A 16605-nucleotide genomic window follows, 5' to 3' on the forward strand; every position below is an offset into this window, starting at 1 on the left:
TTTAAAGCTAAGTGATCTGTGTACATTGTGATAGGGCCTTTCACTTTGGTTAAAATCTTAGGTTTGAAACTGTGCCTGGTTTACAGTAACTAAAATTAACTCGTACTGTGTGGTCCTTTATATAGTTGTTGCCATCCCAATCAGATACATCTCATCTGATGTCAAATTCTGAGTCCAGTAATCAGACCAGCTCCAGAAGGCACAGGGAAGGTGGTGGGGAACTCTAGGGACTGCCATCCTCTTTGTGGAAAGGTTTGCTTAATTTTCCATTAGAGAGTCAACCAATCACCCACCCAACCTGGAGTTTAATAACAAGCTTTTTGTTGATAAGTTTATTCAGTGAACTAGGCTATCTGTTCTAGGGGACTGATTCTTCTTTGTGAAATAGCCCAGACTTAAGAATGCAGCTGAAATAGCCACTGGGGAAACCTTGTAGAAGACTGTACATTTTAAATTTTGATTTGCCCTCATTTGGAGTGACCTTCTGATTCAGGGTTGCCTACATTTCTTTTACCATTGCCTGTTTTATTTTAACACCTCCTTCCTGATTTACCTGTAAGCTTGCTATACAACTCTTCAAGTGGCTACTGTATGGAATCAGTATTACAGTGGGTTATTTGCTAGTCATGAAATGGGAGGAGTACTGTTGACTTACTACTTGGAGTCAAAACCAGGGACTAGATTTAGATACAATGAAAAAATTCCAAATCACTCTCTGAAACAGTATAAATGTCTTAATGTCCTAAAATGTTTGATGACACCTAAAAACCCCTCATGTATTTTCTTCTTAGAACTTAGATAGGCTATGTGTTCTACAAACATCAAGCAAATCAGTTGCATTTTCATTTACAGGTTCTAATATTTTTTTTTCTCATTGTTTTAGGAAGTTGGGGGCTCAAGGGTCACGACTTACTGGAGCAGGATGGGGAGGCTGCGCAGTATCAATAGTACCTGCGGACAAGCTGCCCGGCTTCCTAGCCAATGTGCACAAAGCTTATTACCAGAGGAGTGATGGAAGCTTAGCACCAGAGAAGCAGAATTTGTTTGCTACCAAACCTGGAGGCGGGGCTTTGGTTTTCCTTGAGGCCTGAAAAAATGTAAAAAATCTCAGAGAAACTATTTAGGACACTTAGGAATTGGCAGGACTTTCTATGCCACAGTAAATTAATCTTCTTTCTGTTTTGTATTATGATGAATGGTTGCTATTATATCAAGATATATTTTCAAAGAAATGATTGAAAGCTCTCTATGCTTCATAATGATTATTTTTCCATCTTAAAATATGGTTTTACTATTAAGAGTCAAGATCATGCTTGGACAGATCTTTTAAGAATAATTTACTGAGATTTATTCATTTGAAGATTTTAAAGATGAATGGTAAAACACACTCTTAATACTGATTGCATGAATTGGACTTGAATTAAATATATTGTTAAAATTAAACTGATACCATTGAATTGTACGCATTATTCTTAAATAGAGTTCATTTCCGGTTTCTCTTAGTACTCTTCTTCCTCAAAGTTGTAGTTCTCTGTTGATGATGATGATGATGACGACAGTGATGCCACACATTCTCTCTCAATTTCAGCTTCAGAACGCTATGAAAATAATACATGATTAAAGTTTCACAGATTTTCTTGGACATTGTATAATTGAATGTGAGATTTCTCCAATTATCAAGAGAGTAAGGATTTTTTTTTTTTCTGACAAAAGGAGGATATGGGAAGAAAATTCAGACTCATTTGAATATTTTTAAACCATGTGATATCATTGAAATAACCACTTTCAATTCTTTTGGCCCTGAGCTATCTCCATTACTTAACAGAAAAACTTAGATAAAAAACACTTTAAGTCTCTTCTATTCACATTGAAATAAAGAATTATCTAGATGATAATTCAGATAATTCAGTTTGTTCATAGAACTTACTTTCTTATCACTCTTTTTCTACTACTTTTTCTCAAATACCTCTCTAATTCAAGAGCCACTTCCAAGAAATCCCACACATTCCTTATATGCCTTCTTTGTTTATCTAGAAAAGCTTGTTTGTATATATGCACCCCAGTATAAAGCAGGTATGCAAGTATGTGGGTGAAAGTGACTATGAAAAGACTTAATGAATTCTGGGATTTGTAACGGTATTGATGGGTACCTCTGTATGTACATCAAGAGTGGGCAGAAATGTTTGGCTAGTGATGGCAAATGACTGGCTTTCTCTCGTGGATGGACTATAGGAAGCACTTTCTGAATTACGTAATGATTTGGACCAAAAAGTATTTTGCTGAAATACTCAGGTAATTGAGATAGCAGTGGTTTTATGGCATGAATTATCCAGAAATATCACAATTACTTATGATTCTGTGATTTCATTAGCTCATTAATGTTTAACTCACAGATTGGGCATCACCCTCTAGAATTTCAGTTTAAGGGAGGCCTGCGCAAAGCTGGTTTTATTTCTTAAAGGATAACAGTCATACATAGAATAATAGGAAAGCCGATATTCTATTTTAAAATAAACTTCTGATGCATTTTCATTCTTAGCAGAAAGGTAAATGCTTGAGAAAGCTTGAGTCAAATTTGTTAAAAGAATTTTGAGTTCTATAAACCCAAAAATCCAAAACCTGAATTTATTTAAATTTATAATCTTTTATTTTTTAATACTGTGCCATTTTCCACAAAGGATTTGTGGTTGGTATATAATTCTTTAGAGATACCTGGATCAGTGTAACAAAAAAAAAAAAGGCGCTTGTCATTGCTTTGCTGTTCCATTTAAAATTTTCACTAGGTGATTTCTTCTTCACAAAAGGTGAGTAAAAATTTCCAGTGTGCACTATTCTTTGGGGGACACACATGGTCATCTAAGCGAGGGATCTATTCTATATGTGTTTTGATTTCTCTCTTGAAAAAAAGAACTATGTTTCAGTCTTACCATCACTGTGTGGTATTCTAGACATTATGAGAGATGCCGAACTTACCTGGAAGGGATAGGGCCGGGGCCATTAGAAGAAAGATCATGCAGTAAGTGGATTTTGAGCATGGTCCTAAAGGATGAGTAGAGTTTAAAAGCTGTGGAGTGCACACTGCAGATGAGCAAAGCCTATGGGTACAGGCCGACATGGTGCATGGAGGAGGCTCAGTGAGAGTGAAGGGTTTGCTTTGGTATGTAGTGAAGAACAAGATTGACTATGCTGGCTGGAGTTAGCTTTTGAAGAGTCAAATCCAGGCAGCATTTAGATCAGGGGTTACAGCCCAGCAGCCCACGGGCCACATCTGGTCTGCAGATGTATATAGTTTGACCCACAGAATGACTAAAAACTTGGGCCCCAAATCAGGAGATTGTACAAGCAGTATCAGATATTCTGGATTACTCAGAATCTGGATTACTGAGTGGTGGAATATCTGATACTACTTGTCCTACATTTCTGCGGGGCATCAATGAACTAGGGCTGAGATAGTAGCTGTCTTGTTAGATGAGGCACGGCTTTCCAGTGCGCTACAGTTTCCACAACTGCTTGTATAATAATTCCCCTGACACTCAAATCATTTACCACTTACCAGCTGGGGTCACTTGCCCTTTATCAGCACACTTGCACTGTTGTTTTCCTATTCTAATTAGGTATTTCTCTGTGCCCATGTCTCTATCAATAGTAGGGAAGATAGACCAAAAAAAAAAAAAAAAAAAGAAGAATGAATATTTTCGTGTGTGGATGTAAAAAATAGTCTTTAGCTGGGAGTGGTGGCATGTGCCTGCTGTCCCAGCTACTTGGGAGGCTGAGACAGGAGGATCACTTGAGCTGAGGACCTCAAGGCTGCAGCACTGCACTCCAGCCTGGGTGACAGGTGACAGAGTGAGACCCTATTTCAACAAAAAAATAAAAAGAATAGTCCTGTTTGCTTATTATACTGTCCTGTTTGTATATTATACAACACCCAGGTGTTTCACCACTTTCTCACTTTTCTGACCCATGTAGGAATTTGATTTGACCCATTTTTGACATTATACTAGCAGCCAATGGGATTGCTCTAGATTTTTGAGTGGAAGCCTTGACATGCTGAAAATAAAAGGCTCTCCTCTATTCCTGACCTCCAGTTGTCCAACCTTCAGACATATTGTACACTAGTCTCTATATGTTCTTGTCTGTTGGGAGGGAAGAGGCCCTTCAGACTTAACAAGACTGCCCATAGGTAAAGAGAAGCGAAAGAGAAGATGACAAGGAAAATCAGAAAGATGGAACAGGCTCCTTTCTTTCCTTTCTTTCTCATACTTGAGTCCTATTTAGAACCTTATGATATTCTGCCTTGTGTTTCCATTAATTGAGGGCAGGGTCCATCCATCTAACACAGCTGTTGGTACCCAATATGATTTTGTTGAATTATTAATGAAAAACAAAATACAGCTTCAAACATCAATGATTATTAGTTTGTAATTCTAACTGCATTTGGAGCTTTTGAGTTACATAAACCGTTCCTGGTCAGAAGCTGGAAATGGGGAACGTGAACGTGAGTTGCCACTCAATATGTAAAACAGAGATTTTCTTACATGTGCATGTGGATGATTAAATGACAAGAATGTATCCTCTTCTGCCACTGTAATTTGGATAAGAATGCCACCATACATTCTTATGAAATATTGTCCAGTCTATATAAAAGAAGCTAGAGAGAGAATTCTCAATTATTTTCAGAAAGAAAACATACCAGTTCATGTAGAAACTTCTCAAAGTCCTGTTTCACTTCGTGAGGTTTCTTGGTAGCCTTTGCTTGGAGTCTAATAATGGAATAAAGAAAATCAGTAACCAAACTAATTGTCCTTATACTGACACCATCTAATAAGCAACATTTATTAAGAATTTAATATACTGGGCATTTGCCCAGCACTTTACATATATTAATTCAATTACCCTTAAAACTTCTGAAGTAGGCACTACTATTATCCTATTTTATAAATGAGGAAACAGGCTTAGATAGGTTCGGACACCCACCCCCGCTGCATGTGCATGCATGCACACACACACACACACAGCAGTCATACACCTAGCAAGGAGACAGTCTGAACCCAAGCATTGTGACTCAGGCCTTCAATTCCACCCACTGTGTGGTTCTCATCCCAGCAGTGGCACATCCTCTTCAGTTAGATGGTTCACATAGTATTGCTTTAACTGATTCCACTCATGAGGCTCTAGCCCAGACTTTAAGGAGGGACAGTGGGGAGAGAAGAGTAAAAGAGACTGGCGAGGGAGAGATACAGGGAAGAAAGAGAGGGAGATGGAAAAGGCCAGTGGGTAAGAGTGCTTACTAGACTGTAAGCTCATTGTGAGCAGGGATCCAGGAATCTCATCGTATCTATCACCAAGTATTCATTCAAGAAATATTTATGAAGGACTTGAATGGTTGAATTCAGGAAGCAGCAGGAACTTTTCCAGAGATCTAAGAATGAGGGGAGAAGCAATGGTAGCTAGGCAAGGAAGGATAGAAACTTGAGACAAGGAGAAACATTAGTAAAAGTAACACAGATGAGAGAAAGAGAAACGGAATAAAGGATATATAAGACTATTAATTTCACTGGCAATTTTCAAGTGACATACTTAAAAACTATTTTTCCATAAAATTGGCAGGAAGTAAAATTTTCTGCAAATCCCAAATACACGTCGCTGAAGCAGCCAGTTTAGATGAGCTATTTAACCCCTTGCCAGGCCTATCCGAGGTGTCTTCAGCATGTAGACCAGCGCACCCCGAAGGCAGAGTGGGATTACTTAGTCGGAGGTTCTCTTGCATTCGTGCTCTGTGACTGGCACATGCCCCCTCACTCATTCTCTCTCTGCTTGTTTTGTCTTCTCAAGCTGGGTTTCCTCCTCACTGATTGCTCTTTAGGCCTCACATTTTTCCTTCCATGCTTGTCTCAAATCTGGCTCTTACGGTGTCGATTCTCAGTAACACCTTCTTAGAATCTCCTTGAACTGCACAGTATCCTTAGAATCTGTCTCATCTCACTAAGTTAAAATCACTCCCTCTTCCAAGTCACTCTTCTAGTTTACAATCTCCCCTCTTAAAAAAAATAACAGTTTTATTCAGATATATGTTACATACCATAAAATTGAACCATTAAAGTGTACAGTTCAGTGGTTTTAGTATATTCATGAAGTTTTATAACATTACTAATCCTCCCTCTTTCTGATTGCCTTTCCTCTCAGGAATATCTCTTTTCAAGATTACAAATGGAAGCTCATACACTGTGCCTATAACTTTAACAAGCACATGGGATTTATATATCTGAATGCGTATTTTTCAACAATGTGCCATTGCATTAAACATATTTGAATACTTCTTGTGAGTTACTCTGAAAATTGTCCTACATTCCTCTGCATATTCTCAGTGGTGAAAACTCTTGTCCTGTGTGGATTTGATCTTTGGAAACTTGTAAGAGTCACCCGGAATGGAACCTTATAACAGGTGTTGTGAAGCAGAAAGCTAGGTGATAAAGTTTTTGGTGAAAAGTGAGATAAGATCCTAAAGTAGTGGGTTTAATTTTCTCATGTGACTGGAAAACTAGCTTTGTAAGTTCTAAAATCATATTTAGAAGTATGAAGTGTGACTGGCACAAAGTTACCGTCTCCCTAGGGGGCTTGTTTGAAGGGCTGGACTTGTCTGATACTTCTTATTCTGCACGTGCTTGCCGGTGTGTTGTAAGAAGTAGGTTAATCTCAATACTTTATAGTTTTTCTTCTTATGGTTTAATTTATAAAATAAACAAATGAGTCCCTTCATTGAGGAAAAATGTTTATATGCATAGGGGAAGAAGAGAAATAAAAAACTAGCCCAAGAGAGACCAGCTAAATCGGTTGTTTTTCTAGTTTACAACTTTCATAGGATGGGGCACGCTTATCGGTTTATTTTGAAAAGGACTTGAGCTTAAGTCCTATGGCTGGAGAGGAAAAAGTAGATGATGATAATGTTTAGCGATTAATTAAATGATCAGAGTAGATTATTTTGTGATTAAAGAAAGTTAAAATGTTACTCCAGATTAACTGTTAACTAGAAAACTTTTTTTGCAGTTTTGTGGTTTTATGTAACATCTCTTCAATTAAAGATGATCTTAAGCACTACCAATTGAATAAGAGACAAACCTATCAAGCTCCTTGTCAATTCTTTCCTGCCGCCATTTTAGAAGTTTTAGTTCTTCATTAATTCTGAGCTTTTCCCTATAAAGTCAAAATTTGAAGTTAAATTTTAAAATAATGCAGGCATTACTAATTGGAAAAGAATAAATCAGCAATTTACTGATATACATGTGTTAATAAAAGCCCTCGACAAACCAATTCATTCCCTCCCTATGCACTATTTAGTGTAAAGAATCCCTCAGCACATTCCCTCTTACAAACATGTGCTGACGGTATCACCTACCATGCCTGAGGACAGCTGGACTCCACCTTCTGCTACCATGGGGGCCCTCTGGAAAGCTGTCCATCCCTGTTTTTCCCACTAAGTGCAGGAAGTCTAAAGGGTATGTGTGTGTGGACGTACACATGCATCTGTGGGTGGGTGGGCGGGAAAGAGGCAATGGGGACCCTTGGAAAACGGGGGTGCAGGCTTTTAGATCTGCCCACTGGATAGGACATAACTGGTGGTCCTCCATTTACCTCTCTTGGAGGTGCTCCTTGGACAGCAGGAGGCACCCAAAAGGGAGGATCATCTTTTCTCCCCCTAAAGGCAATGACATCTCAAGGCAGTAACTTTGATAGCATGGACAGAAGAAGTGGACCCTGCCAATTTGTTCTTGTAAAAATTGATGGATATTCTCTCATTAACCCATTCCTAGCTTCCTAGCACATAAGATTACCATGACTGACCACAAGCAATTATTTAAATTAAGTACAAATAACTGAAAATGTTCCCCCAAGAAAACATTTCAGGAAGGACTTTGCTTTCTTGATTTCCTTGCTTGACACCAGCCCAGCTGCCACCCCAGCTCCAGGGAATTCCTTCTCCTGCAGGGAACCTTTCTGCTGGTCTTCCAGGGCTTATCTTTGTAAATGGACGATACTCCAATCTCCATTCCCTGGAGCTCTTGCCTCTTCCTGTTGAGGTGCACCCCTCCAGTCACACCAAGCAAAGCTTCTTTCCTTTCTTCTGTCCCTCTCACTTGCCATGGTTCCATGGTTACAACATACACCCTTGACACTTACCTGAAAAGAATCTCTGAGTCTGTAAGATGCTCAGACATGACTCTCATGATTAACATAAGGAACTTAGTTTAGATGATTTCTCTGTTTCCAGCTATAAAAAAGTATTATATTTAACAATAGTATAGCATCAACTTACATCCTAAAATCCTTTTGGTTCCTTGCAAATTGTCTTTTTGCCTCCTTTATAACATCACGGTATGTTGGAGCAGGTAGTGTGCTAGGCTTATTATTAAGGAATGATTTTCAATTAGGAACATTTGGGAAGTAAATAGTACCCTTCACAGAGGGACCAAGGGGACTATGTGACTTCACTTTTCAGTAATGAAGAGTCTCAAGTATAAACATGAATATTATGTCCGGAGTTACACCCAGAGGACTGAAAGAAGGCAACACCACTTTAAACTTGTCCCATTATCTCAACCATAGCAACCACAGGGCACTATGATTTAATAGTTTCATAAATCCTGTAATTACCTTACCTTTTGTGTGTCTTTGTTTTAAAAGCAGCAACTTGTTAAATGTAAATACTAAAAATTACCAAAATATTAAAAATGTACCAAAATTCATTTTTTTCTTATTTATTTCTGAGACAGGTCTTGCTTTGTCACCCAGGCTGGAGTGTGGTAGCATGATCATAGTTCACTGTGGCCTCAAACTCCTGGGCTCAAAGGAATCCTCCTGCCTCAGCTTCCTAAGTATTTGTAGACGGGATCTGCTCTCTTGCCCAGACTGGTCTTGAACTTCAAACTCCTGGGCTCAAGCAATCTTCCTGCCTTGGCCTCCCAAAGTATTGGGATTACAGGCATGAGCCACAACACCCAGCTTTCATTTTCACATATACTGAGAACCTTAAAGACTCTCTATTTCTAAGAGGCTTTGGGGGTAACTGGCAGCATGTGTGGCTGCCTTAGCCTGGTTTCCGCTCTCTGCCCAGAAGAAAGGTGGTAATCAGAATGTCCAAGTATGCTGCTAAAGAAGCTGGGTTCCTCTGTCCTGTCTGTTTCTGGTACAGCCTGTGGATATGTCCTAACCTTGGCCTTAACCCATGCCTGATCTGGCAAAGCAGCCACTTCCCTTTTGAAGTGGCAATTGACCAGTATTGGCCAATATTAGCAAGGAGACAAGCTCCTCCGCTTGTGTTAAATGAAGACCTTAGCCTCGCTGTTAACACTAGGAGCTCTTAAACCTCTGCCATCACTAAGATATAGGGGATGAACTGTCCTCTTACAGCCCCGCTCCCATTGTGAAACTTCAGTATTACCTCTTTCTCTGAATGTAGTTTGCCCATTTTTAAAAAAACTTTATTTTCTGTTTCAAGGCTGTTGCTGATGCTCATTTTATTTATTTTTCACTAAGTATTTTATTCATTTATTTGAATAATTTATTTCTCACTTGGTACGTACTTTTTAAAAAATAGTTTCAACTTTTATTTTAGATTCAGGAGGTACATGTGCAGGTTTGGTGCATGAGTATATTTCATGATGTTGAGGTTTGGGGTACGAATGATCCTGTCACCCACGTAGTGCGCATAGAACACGATAGTTTTTCAACACTTGCTCCCCTCCCTTCCCTTCTCTTATAGTATGCAGTGTCTACTGTTGACACCTTTATGTCCATGAGTACCCAATATTTAGCTCCCACTTATAGTGAGAACATGTGGTATTTGGTTTTCTGCTCCTGTATTATTTACTTAGGATAATGGCCTCCATCTGCATTCATGTTGCTGCAAAGGAAATGAGTTCGTCCTTTATTTATGAACATGTAGAATTCCACGGTGTATATGTATGACATTTTCTTTATCCAGTCTGCCGTTGGTGGGGATCTACGTTGATTCCATGTCTTTGCTATTGTGAATAGTGCTGCAATGAATATATGAGTACATGTGTCTTTTTGGTAGAATAATTTATTTTTCTTTTGAGTATAATGGGACTGCTGGGTTGAATGGTAGTTCTGTTTTAAGTTCTTTGAGAAATCTCCAACTACTTTTGACAGTGCCTGAACTAATTTACATTCCCACCAACAATGTATAAGCATTCCTTTTCTCTGCAGCCCATCAGCATCTGTTGTTTTTTGACTTTTTAATAATAGTCATCCTGACTGGAGTAAGATGATATCTCATTGTAGTTTTCATTTGCATTTCTCTGGCAATGAGTGATGCTAAGCATTTTTGCATATGTTTGTCGGACACTTGCATATCTTTGTTTGAAAAGTGCCTGTTCATATCATTTGCCCACTTTTCTTTTTTTTTTTTTAGTATTATACTTTAAGTTCTGGGATACATGTGCAGAACATGTAGGTTTGCTACATAGGTATACACATGTCATGGTAGTTTGCTGCACCCATCAACCCATCATCTACGTTAGGTATTTCTCCTAATGCTATGTCTCCCATAGCCCCACTCCCCTGACAGGCCCTGGTGTGTGATGTTCCCCTCCCTGTGTCCATGTGTTCTCATTGTTCACCTCCCACTTATGAGTGAGAACATGTGGTGTTTGGTTTTTCTGTTCTTGTGTTAGTTTGCTGAGAATGATGGTTTCCAGCTTCATCCATGTCCCTGCAAAGAACATGAACTCATCTTTTTTATGGCTGCATAGTATTCCATGGCGTATATGTGCCACATTTTCTTTATCCAGTCAATCATTGATGGGCATTTGAGTTGGTTCCAAGTCTTTGCTATTGTGAACAGTGCTGCAATAAACATACGTATGCATGTGTCTTTATAGTAGAATGATTTAGAATCCTTTGGGTATAGACCCAGTAATGGGATTGCTGGGTCAAATGGCATTTCTAGTTCTAGATCCTTGAGGAATTGCCACATTGTCTTCCATAATGGTCGAACTAATTTACACTCCCAACAACAGTGTAAAAGTGTTCCTATTTCTCCACATCCTCTCCAGCATCTGTTGTTTCTTGACTTTTTGATGATCACTATTCTAACTGGTGTGAGATGGTATCTCATTGTAGTTTTGATTTGCATTTCTCTAATGACCAGTGATGATGAGCTTTTTTTCATATGTTTGTTGGCTGCATAAATGTCTTCTTTTGAGAAGTGTCTGTTCTTATCTTTTGCCCACTTTTTCATGGGGCTGTTTTCTTCTTGTAAATTTGTTTAAGTTCCTTATGGATTCTGGATATTAGCCCTTTGTCAGACGGATAGATTGCAAAAATCTCCCATTCTGTAGGTTGCCTGTTCACTCTGCTGACAGTTTCTTTTGCTGTGCAAAAGCTCTTTAATCAGATCCCATTTATCAATTTTGGCTTTCGTTGCCATTGCTTTTGGTGTTTTAGTCATGAAGTCTTCCATGCCTATGTCCTGAATGATATTGCCTATGGTTTTAGGTCTTACGTTTAAGTCTTTAATCCATCTTGAGTTAATTTTTATATAAGGTGTAAGGAAGGGATCCAGTTTCAGCTTTCTGCATATAGCTAGCCAGTTTTCCCAACACCATTTATTAAATAGGGACTCCTTTCCCCATTGCTTGTTTTATCAGATTTGTCAAAGATCAGATGGTTGTAGATGCGTGGCATTATTTCTTAGGCCTCTGTTCTGTTCCGTTGGTCTATATATCTGTTTTGGTACCAATGCCATGCGGTTTTGGTTACTGTAGCCTTGTAGTATAGTTTGAAGTCAGGTAGTGTGACGCCTCCAGATTTGTTCTTTTTGCTTAGAATTGTCTTGGCTATGTGGGCTCTTTTTAGGTTCCATGTGAAATTTAAAGTCATTTTATTCCAATTATGTGAAGAAAGTAAATGGTAGCTTGATGGGGATAGCACTGAATCTATAAATTACTTTGGGCAGTATGGGCATTTTTATGATATTGATTCTTCCTATCCATAAGCATGGAAAGTTTTTCCATTTGTTTGTGTCATCTTTTATTTCACTGAGCAGTGGTTTGTAGTTCTCCTTGAAGAGGTCCTTCACATCCCTTTTAAGTTGGATTCTTAGGTATTTTATTCCCTTTGTAGCAATTGTGAATAGGAGTTCACTCATGATTTGGCTCTCTGTTTGTCTGTTATTGGTATATAGAAATGCTTGTAATTTTTGCACGTTGATTTTGTATCCTGAGACTTTGCTGAAGTTGCTTATTAACTTGAGGAGATTTTGGGCTGAGATGATGGTGTTTTCTAAATATACAGTCATGTCATCTACAAACAGAGAAAATTTGATTTCCTCGTTTCCTAATTGAATACCCTTTATTTGTTTCTCTTGCCTGGTTGCCATGGACAGAACTTCCAATACTATGTTGAATAGGAGTGGTGAGAGAGGGCATCCTTATCTTGTGCTGGTTTTCCAAGGGAATGCTTCCAATTTTTGCCCATTCAGTATGATATTAGCTGTGGGTTTGTCATAAATAGCTCTTATTATTTTGAGATACGTTCCATCAATGCCTAGTTTATTGAGAGTTTTTTGCATGAAGGGCTGTTGAATTTTGTCGAAGGCCTTTTCTGCATCTATTGAGATAATCATGTGGTTTTTGTCGTTGGTTCTGTTTATGTGATGGATTATGTTTATTGATTTGCGTATGTTGAACCAGGCTTGCATCCCAAGGATGAAGCTGACTTGATCGTGGTGGATAAGCTTTTTGATGTGCTGCTGGATTCTGTTTGCCAGTATTTTATTGAGGATTTTTGCATCAATGTTCATCAGGGATAATGGCCTGAAATTTTCTTTTTTTGTTGTGTCACTGTCACATTTTGGTATCAGGATGATGCTGACCTCATAAAATGAGTTAGGGAGGATTCCCTCTTTTTCTATTGTTTGGAATAGTTTCAGGAGAAATGGTACCAGCTCCTCTTTGTACCTCTGGTAGAATTCGGCTGTGAATCCATCTGGTCCTGGACTTTTTTGGCTGGTAGGCTATTAATTGCTGCCTCAACTTCAGAACTTGTTATTGCTCTATTTAGGGATTCAACTTCTTCCTGGTTTAGTCTTGAGAGGATGTATGTGTCCAATAATTTATCCATTTCTTCTAGATTTTCTAGTTGATTTGTGTAGAGATGTTTATAGTATTTTCTGTGGATAGCTTGTATTTCTGTGGGATCAGTGGTGATATCCTCTTTACCATTTTTTATTGCATCTATTTGATTCTTCTCTTTTTTTTCTTTTAGTCTGGCTAGTGGTCTATCTATTTTGTTGATCTTTTCAAAAAATCAGCTCTTAGAATCATGGATTTTTTGAAGGGTTTTCATGTCTCTTTTTCAGTTCTGCTCTGATCTTAGTTATTTCTTGCCTTCTGCTAGGTTTTGAATGTGTTTGCTCTTGCTTCTCTAGTTCTTTCAATTGTGATGTTAGGGTGTCGATTTTAGATCTTTCCTGCTTTCTCTTGTGGGCATTTAGTGCTATACATTTCCCTCTACACACTGCTTTAAATCTGTCCCAGAGATTCTGGTACGTTGTGTCTTTGTTCTTATTGGTTTCAAAGAACATCTTTATTGCTGCCTTCATTTCTTTATTTACCCAGTAGTCATTCAGGAGCAGGTTGTTCCTGTTTCCATGTAGTTGTGCAGTTTCCATGTAGTTGTGCAGTTTTGAGTGAGTTTCTTAATCCTGAGTTCCGATTTGATTGCACTGTGATCTGAGAGACTGTTTGTTATGATTACCATTCTTTTGCATTTGATGAGGAGTGTTTTAATTCCAATTATGTGGTCAATTTTAGAATAAGTACGATGTGGTGCTGAGAAGAAGGAAGAATGTATATTCTGTTGATTTGGGGTGGAGGGTTCTGTAGATGTCTATTAGGTCTGCTTGGTCCAGAGCTGAGTTCAAGTCCTGGATATCCTTGTTAATTTTTTGACTTGTTGATCTAATATTGACAGTGGGGTGTTAAAGTCTCCCACTATTATTTTGTGGGACTCTAAGTCTTTTTGTAGGTCTCTAAGAACTTGCTTTATGAATCTGGGTCCTCCTGTATTGGGTGCATATGTATTTAGGATAGTTAGCTCTTCTTGTTGCACTGATCCCTTTACTATTAAGTAATGCCCTTTTTTGTCTCTCTTGATCTTTGTTGGTTTAAAGTCTGTTTTATGAGAGACTAGGATTGCAACCCCTGCTTTTTTTTTGCTTTCCATTTGCTTGGTAAATATTCCTCCATCCCTTTATTTTGAGCCTATGTGTGTCTTTGCACAAGAGATGGGTCTCCTAAATATAGCACACTGATAGGTCTTGACTCTTTATCCAATTTGACAGTCTGTGTCTTTTAATTGGGGTATTTAGTCCATTTACATTTAATGTTAATATTGTTATGTGTGAATTTGATCCTGCCATTATGATTCTATCTGGTTGTTTTGCCCATTAATTGATGTAGTTTCTTCATAGCATTGATGGTCTTTACAATCTGGCATGTTTCTGCAGTGGCTGGTACCGGTTATTCCTTTCCATGTTTAGTGCTTCCTTCAGGAGCTCTTGTGGGGCAGGCCTGATGGTGACAAAATCTCTCGGCATTTCCTTGTCTGTAAAGGATTTTATTTCTCCTTCACTTATGAAGCTTAGTTTGGCAGGATATGAAATTCTGGGTTGAAAATTCTTTTCTTTAAAAATGTTGAATATTGGCCGTCAATCTCTTCTGGCTAGTAGGGTTTCTGCCGAGAGATTCGCTGTTAGTCTGGTGGGCTTCCCTTTGTGAGTAACCTGACCTTTCTCTCTGGCTGCCCTTAACATCTTTTCCTTCATTTCAACCTTGGTGATCTGCGAATTATGTGTCTTGGGGTTGCTATTCTTGAGGAATATCTTTGTGGCGTTCTCTGTATTTCCTGAATTTGAATGTTGGCCTGCCTTGCTAGGTTGGGGATGTTCTCCTGGATAATATCCTGAAGAGTGTTTTCCAACTTGGTTCCATTCTCTCTGTCACTTTCAGGTACACCAGTCAAATGTTTGGTCTTTTCACATAGTCCCATATTTGTTGGAGGCTTTGTTTCTTTTCACTCTTTTTTCTCTAATCTTGTCTTCTTGCTTTATTTCATTGAGTTGATCTTCAGTCTCTGATATCCTTTCTTCCGCTTGATCGATTCGGCTATTGATACTTGTGTATGTTTCACGAAGTTCTCGTGGTGTGTTTTTCAGCTCCATCAGGTCATTTATATTCTTCTCTAAACTGGTTATTCTAGTTAGCAATTCATCTAACCTTTTTTCAAGGTTCTTAGCTTGCTTGCATTGGATCAGAACATACTCCTTTAGCTCACAGGAGTTTGTTATTACCCACCTTCTGAAGCCCACTTCTGTCAGTTTATCAAACTTATTCTCCGTCCAGTTTTGTTCCCTTGCTGGCAAGGAGCTGTGATTCTTTGGCAGAGAAGAGGTGTTCTGGTTTTTGGAATTTTCAGTCTTTTTGCACTGGTTTCTCCTCATCTTCATGAATTTATCTACCTTTGGCCTTTGAAGTTGGTGACCTTTGGATGGGGTCTCTGAGTGGACATCCTTTGTGTTGATGTTGATATTATTCCTTTCTGTTTGTTAGTTTTCCTTCTAACAATCAGGCCCCTCTGCTGCAGGTCTGCTGGAGTTTGCTGGAGGTCCGCCCCAGACCCCATTTGCCTGGGTATCACTGGCAGAGGCCGCACAACAGTAAAGATTGCTGCCTGTTCCTTCCACTGGAAGCTTTGTCCCAGAGGGGCACCTACCAGATGCCAGCCGGCTCTGGTGAGTTTCTTAATCCTGAGTTCTGATTTGATTGCACTGTGGTCGGAGAGACTGTTTGTTATGATTACCATTCTTTTGCATTTGCTGAGGAGTGTTTTACTTCCAATATGTGGTTAATTTTAGAATAAGTGCAATGTGGTGCTGAGAAGAAGGAAGAATGTGGTGCTGAGAAAAGGAAGACACATCTGTAGGAGGTGTCTGTTGGCCCCTGCTGGGAGGTGCCTCTCAAGTCAGGATGCACAGGGGTCAGGGACCCACTTGAGGAGGCAGTCTGTCCCTTATCAGAGCTCTAATGCTGTGCTGGGAGATCCGCTGCTCTCTTCAGAGCTGCCAGGTATGGACGTTTACGTCCGCTGAAGCTGTGCCCACAACCGCCCCTTCCCCCAGGTGCTCTGTCCCAGGTAGGTGAGGGTTTTATCTATAAGTCCCTGACTGAGGCTGGTGCCTTTTTTTCAGAAATGCCCTGCCCATAGAGGAAGGAATCTAGAGAGGCAGTGGCAGTCTTGCTGAGCTGCAGTGGGCTCCACCCAGTTGGAACTTCCCAGAGGTTTTGTTTACACTGTGAGGATAAAACTGCCTACTCAAGTCTCAGCAATGGTGGACGCCCCTCCCGGCACCAAGCTTGAGGGTCCCAGACTGCTGTGCTGGTACAAGAATTTCAAGCCAGTGGATCTTAACTTGCTGGGCTCCGTAGGGGCGGGACCTCCGGAGCCAGACCACTTGGCTCCGTGGCTTCAGCCCCCTTTCCAGGGGAGTAAATTGTTCTGTCTCACTGGTGTTCGAGGTGCCAC

The 16605-nt window shown here is 39.5% G+C and overlaps 2 protein-coding genes across 5 annotated transcripts in view; one reads left to right on the forward strand and one right to left on the reverse strand.

Annotated features, from left to right (window-relative positions):
* Positions 1-3680, forward strand: part of LOC116273460 (N-acetylgalactosamine kinase-like) — a gene marked incomplete at its 5' end in the record, with an annotated part of 37760 nt that extends 34080 nt beyond the window's left edge. The window contains one exon of the mRNA XM_031662517.1: positions 884-3680. Coding sequence (XP_031518377.1) covers positions 884-1091 — 208 coding nt within the window. The remainder of the gene's footprint in view (positions 1-883) is intronic.
* Positions 1325-16605, reverse strand: part of LOC101020448 (protein FAM227B) — a 290771-nt gene continuing 275490 nt past the window's right edge. For all 4 annotated transcript variants that reach the window (XM_031662518.1, XM_031662519.1, XM_031662520.1 and 1 more), the window contains 4 exons: positions 8315-8392; positions 7120-7194; positions 4694-4763; positions 1325-1598 (listed from right to left, as the gene is read on the reverse strand). In XM_031662518.1, the coding sequence (XP_031518378.1) occupies positions 1500-1598; positions 4694-4763; positions 7120-7194; positions 8315-8392 (322 nt within the window). In that variant the 3' untranslated portion in view covers positions 1325-1499. The remainder of the gene's footprint in view (positions 1599-4693; positions 4764-7119; positions 7195-8314; positions 8393-16605) is intronic.

Source organism: Papio anubis, unplaced genomic scaffold (genome assembly GCF_008728515.1).
Source record: "Papio anubis isolate 15944 unplaced genomic scaffold, Panubis1.0 scaffold72, whole genome shotgun sequence".
NCBI lineage: Eukaryota > Metazoa > Chordata > Mammalia > Primates > Cercopithecidae > Papio > Papio anubis.